Raw genomic sequence first — 5,494 nt, forward strand, 5'->3', positions numbered from 1 at the left:
AAGATTAATGCTGCTGCTAAAATTGCTGTCGCTAAGAAAGCTCATTAATTGAATTAAGAAGGGTATATTGGTGTTTTATCAATGGTTTTATTCTTTTGTTACAGTAATTGTTTTAGAGTTATATGATGTGAAGTGATAGAATTAACTTCTTAAGAATTATAGTTTTTTAATTATAAATATAATAAAATAAGTAAACCCTATAACTAAATAAAATAAGAACTTGTTTCTTTAATTGGTGTGAAATGGCCAGAGGAATTGCTGTTGGACTTAAAAGAGGATACCCAGTTCATACTATGAAAACCGCTAAAAGACATTATGGTGTCACAAAAAGAAAGCACGTCGTTAATGATGTTATTAGAGAAGCTTGTGGTTTTTCTGCCTATGAAAGACACATGATGGATCTTCTTAGAAGAGGACTTGATAAGAAAGCACTTAAATATGCTAAAAAACATCTTGGAACACACAAAAGAGGACTTGCCAAGAGAGATGAAATCCAACGAGCTCTTGAAGCTATTAAAGCTGCCCACGCTCATCTTGGACATCATGAACAACACTGAGCAGGTTATTAAGAATTGACTCTATAAAGCTTTTTGGTTTTTATAAGACAGAATTTTTTAGGAGTAAAATAAAAAATAAAAGAAATAATGACTAACACTTTATAAAAGTATTAAGAAGGGTCAGTTTGAAGAGCTTTATATTCATGAAGTCGTTGTTTCATTTCTAAAGAAATGGTGTTGAGAGGTAGAGACAAAGGAAAACTTGGTTTTGATTCAGACTTTAGAGTTAATAGAAGTAGTGTTGTTTGTTCTGATGAAAAAGGTATTTTAATATTATGAATTGTACAATATTTTTGTGAAATAGAATTTGAAGGGGAAATAAGTGGTGATGATTCTTTTAATGGAAAATCAACTACATGATTGAGCAGAGCTTTTGAAGGGAAGCAATTGAGAATTGAAATAATTGAGTCAGGATTTAATGGTTGTTGAAATCTATCAATAAAGTGAATAGAAGCTTCAGAAAATTTAGACTTAGTATAATCGTTCAAAACTGATAAATTTTGAGGGAGTTGTACTATTGGCATTGACTGAGGAAAAAGGAGTTTAAATGCTTCTAATGAAGTTAGAGGGTCATTACCGAAATATAACTTTAAAATTTGAGGTTGTTCATGTTCAATGTATTGAGAAGAAAGAGAAATAATTTTAAGGTAAGCACGATGAAATAACGAATTGTCAGAAGCTAAAAGAGTATCTAAAGCAAATACCTCTAATTGAGGCATATTTAAAGGAAAATGTTTTTGGATACATTTCAAACAATCAAATAATAAAGTAAAAGTAATACCATTTGTAAGTTGATGGGCAAATCGTTCAACTATTTCTTTCATAAGTTCATAACCTTTATTAAGAGAAGGAAAATTATATAATAATCGAAGGATATTTGATATAAGAAATGGATAACTAACATTTTGTATTTGTCCTATGGGTTTGCATCTTAATAATTTAGATAATAATGGTAATAGTAATTCAATACAATCTAACATATCAATTGTTGTTGTATTTGCAAAATGGGTTAATACTGCAACAACAGCTTCAAGTATTACCGAGTTTTTAAGTTGTAGAAGTTTAATTGTTTCATGACACAGATGGGTTTGTTGTTGAGGTGTTAAATATGGAAGAAATAAAGGAAGAGTACCAAGTGTTTGTCTCAAAACACTTGACTCATTTGAAGGGCGTTGAGGGGCTTTATTAAGAATACCCAAACACCAGTTTAAATATGTTGGATAAGTGGATTGGTTAATATATAATTTTAATGTACGTAATGCACATAAAGTACTTAATGAATTAGAGAATGGATTTGTTAAAGATTTTTGAATAGTATTTGTGTGAAGTAAAAGATAACTTTCGTCATAAGTACTAAAGATATTTAATAGCGTTGTTGTAGAAATACGCATAAATCCAGTTTTAGAAGCTTGTGCTATAATAAAGAATTTATGACTTTCAACTGAATAACTTAAAGTATTCATTATGATAAGTTCTTGAAGTAACTCAGTCAAAACGAAAGTATTATTTTGGTTTTCATCAAATAACTGATCAATTTTTTGACAAAGTAAAACATTTTCAGTTTCAGTCACGCAATCCTGAAGTGCTAAAACGAAATTTCTATAATTTACCGACATTTAAATGAAGAAAAGAACTTCAAAATTTAAATCTTTTTCTTTTTTAAGTTTTTTTAATAATTTAAAATCTAAAAATATTTCCTCTTTGAAAAAAATTTCAACTAATAAAAGAAAAGCTCTTTTTTTATTGTTTTTTTTTTATTGTTAAATTTATTTCATCTTGTTATTTAATAAAACAGTTTATATGAGTCAGAAGTTGTCGCCAATTGATATTAATGAAATTTTTGAAATTGATGTGACAAAGAAAGAAATAACCAAAAAAGAAAAGACTCAAAAAGGACCTAAAAAGATGAACGAAGAAAATTTAAAGATTTTACAAAAGTTCGATGTGTGTTTTATCTATTTTTTTTTTAATAAATTTATTAATAAATATTGATATTATTTTAGACTTATGATACTGAACATAGTAAAGAATTAGATGTATTTCAATTAAAGAAATATATAGAAAAAGAGTTTAATATTTCATTAAATGAAGAAACAATTAAATATCATTGTGGTCAAACATTCTTAGAAAAAGCATATAAAGTACAAAGAAATGAATTTATTGCGTTTCATAAATATATAACATCAAATATTAATGAAATATCAGTTTGTTATTCAAAAAGAATTTAATAAAAAATATCTTTATAACATTTTAATAAAGAAAAAAAAAACAAAATTATTTAATTCATTTAGAAAGAAAAAACAAATAGTATTTTTGATGAATTTGAAAATCAATTTAGAGATAAAGGAGGAGCAGATTTTAAATGTAAATATCTTGATAGAAATGCTTTTGTTATCTCAAATAATGAAAAGCCACATTTATTGAAGAATAGTTTAGAAAAACCAAAAGAAAGTAATGATATTTATCATAGTTTTATATTCAATCAACTTTTTTCTAATACTAATTCTATATATAAGATGCCCAATCAATATCGAAGTGTTTTTGATGGAAAACCACCTTTAAAATTAAGTTTAGTTCAAGGAAATGAAGAATTATTTAATGTAGATTCATTGGTTCAAACAGAAAATAGAAAACCTGGTACAAGAAAAAGAAAAAGTAAATACCTTTTTGAATATTATAATCCTAAGTTATCTGAAATTGATTTGTTATATTCAGCGAATCTTACAAATGCTAAATGTCAATCTTTAGAAGCTGACCTTAAAATTAGGAAACCTTCTCTTATTGAAATTACTGGATTTAAAACAAATTTATCATTAGATAATTTATATTGTAGAATGTCATTTTATGATAAAGATTATATTAAATTAACTTCTAATTTCTACTTTGTTATAACAGCAGAAAAATTAAAAAATCATATGGAAAATAATAAAACACTTGAAATTCCTATTGCATCTGCTGTATTAAAGAAAGAATATATTGCTAATTTATGTCAAGTATTTGTTGTATTAGAAGTATATAAACAAATGGATTCTGATATTAATTTTGCACGTGAGATTTATTGTGATGATACTAAAAGAGAAGTAAAAGTAATTAAGAAATATAATGATCATTGTAAAGAATCAACAAAATTATTTGAACAAAAAGGTTATTTACAACTTTTAATGTTTAGTGCTAAATTAATTAATTTTCAAGCTTCATATTCAAATATTAAATTAGTTAAACCAAATGGAGATCCAAAAGATGTTGGTTCAATGATTAGGGATATTGAAAAGATGAAAACATGTGGAGAATGGAGTTTTAAATATAGAGGAACACGACCAGAAATTGTTCATATTGATGGACCTTATAGAATGTTTTCTTCTGAAAAAAATGAAACATCAACATTAAATATTTTAATGCTTACAGACATTAGTCCACCTGAAACTGATGAAATTTATCTGGATTATCAAAATTTATTATTTGTTTATCCGTCTGAAGTGTCTTTAGGAAAAGAGAAAAAAAAGAGTGGAATAATTTTAAATGTTTATCTTAGAGATTCTGATTCTTTATTTGATGAGTCTAATCCAGATGCATTAAAAATGATATTCCCTTGTCAAGAAGGAGTAATAGAAAATTTAGAAACACGTTTTACATCATCTGTATCTATTGATAAAGTTGGGCATTTTATTGATGAAGTAAAGATCCAATTACCTTTTCCTCTTAATGAAAAACATCATTTACTTTTTGTGATTAAAGACATCAATGTTGATGATGGAAGTGAAGGGAAACACTTTTTTGCAAAACTCCCATTATATCAAAAAGGATTAGTTGTTCAAGGAGGTGAACATATTATCCAAGTTTTAAAAGATATGGTACCAAATTATCTTCAACAAGGTGAGTGTTATGATATAGCTAAAGTATATGTTAAGGCTAATATTCAAGTAGTTTCTTCTGTATATCCACAAGATCCTGTTATAGCACAGTTTATTTCAGGGAAAGCAAGTATTAATGATATAAGAGATATTGAATATCATTATGATCTTGTTCATTTCCTTCCATGTATTCTTCAAAGATGTATAGATGTATTAAATGATAGAAAAAGAGAAGAAATTTATGAAATGTTTCGTGTATTTAGAATTATTGATTTAACAAAAGAGAATAAGACTGATGATGACACAGAAGACAAATATCTTGTTTACAAAAATCCATTAATTCTTAATGCCATAAATCATTTTATACCAACAAAAACAAGTGGAGGTCATTATCTTTGTACAATCATTTTATCAACTTTACCTATTATTTTTGATAAAGCAGAAACTATTGCAAAAGAAAGACTAAAGTATGTATGGATTATTTTCGCATTAATTATTAAATCAATGGTTGGGTATTATGAAGACAAGAAAGTTTTTGATCTTACTAACTTCCATGATTTTTGTATAACTGAAAATGGTAAAATAGTTGGGGGTTCATTATATGAACGATCAATTTTGTTTTCTGATTTTCTTGTTTATTGTTCAGATAATAAAATTGTTGATGGACTAACTATTCGAGATGCCAATTTATTCTTTGCTGAGTTCATTAGAGATTTATCTTTATTATGGAGACATGATGAAATGGCTAAACTTGTTGATAGTCATTTGGACAACCTTTCAATGATGAAAGAGAATGATGTGTCTTCTCCAAGTAATTTCCAACAATTACTTCGTCTTGAATTTATTTCAGTCTTAGCCGAAAGTGATCATTTGTATCAAGTTAATGGACCACAATTACTTGAAATTAAAGAAATTAATAAATTAAATGATCAATTACAACAACGACACACTTTAATGTTTATTATACTAAGACAGTATTTCCAATTAATATTAAATCCTGATAAAACAATTAGTACAATGGCATTACAAGAATTACTTATTATTATGAATAAATATGATCTTGATAAACAATTTTCAACTCAAACA

General features: G+C 26.4%; 3 protein-coding genes across 3 annotated transcripts; 2 read left to right on the forward strand and 1 right to left on the reverse strand.

Moving 5' to 3' along the window:
* Positions 1–242: 242 nt before the first annotated feature.
* Positions 243–557, forward strand: ENU1_208980 (ribosomal protein L36e protein; the record flags this gene model as incomplete). Its single annotated transcript, XM_008862328.1, has 1 exon — positions 243–557. The coding sequence occupies one exon, from the start codon at positions 243–245 to the stop codon at positions 555–557; it is 315 nt and encodes a 104-aa protein (XP_008860550.1).
* A 110-nt stretch (positions 558–667) lies between these two features.
* On the reverse strand, positions 668–2,173 carry ENU1_208990 (hypothetical protein; the record flags this gene model as incomplete). The annotated part of the gene is made up of 1 exon (XM_008862329.1): positions 668–2,173. One exon carries the CDS (start codon positions 2,171–2,173, stop codon positions 668–670), a length of 1,506 nt encoding a protein of 501 aa, XP_008860551.1.
* Positions 2,174–2,357: 184 nt separating this feature from the next.
* ENU1_209000 (hypothetical protein) lies at positions 2,358–5,494 on the forward strand (the record flags this gene model as incomplete). Its single annotated transcript, XM_008862330.1, has 3 exons — positions 2,358–2,501; positions 2,561–2,761; positions 2,849–5,494. Coding segments are annotated over 3 exons (2,991 nt in total), but the record flags the coding sequence as incomplete, so codon positions are not given.

This window comes from Entamoeba nuttalli, assembly GCF_000257125.1.
Source record: "Entamoeba nuttalli P19 unplaced genomic scaffold asmbl_10023, whole genome shotgun sequence".
Classification (NCBI taxonomy): domain Eukaryota; phylum Evosea; order Mastigamoebida; family Endamoebidae; genus Entamoeba; species Entamoeba nuttalli.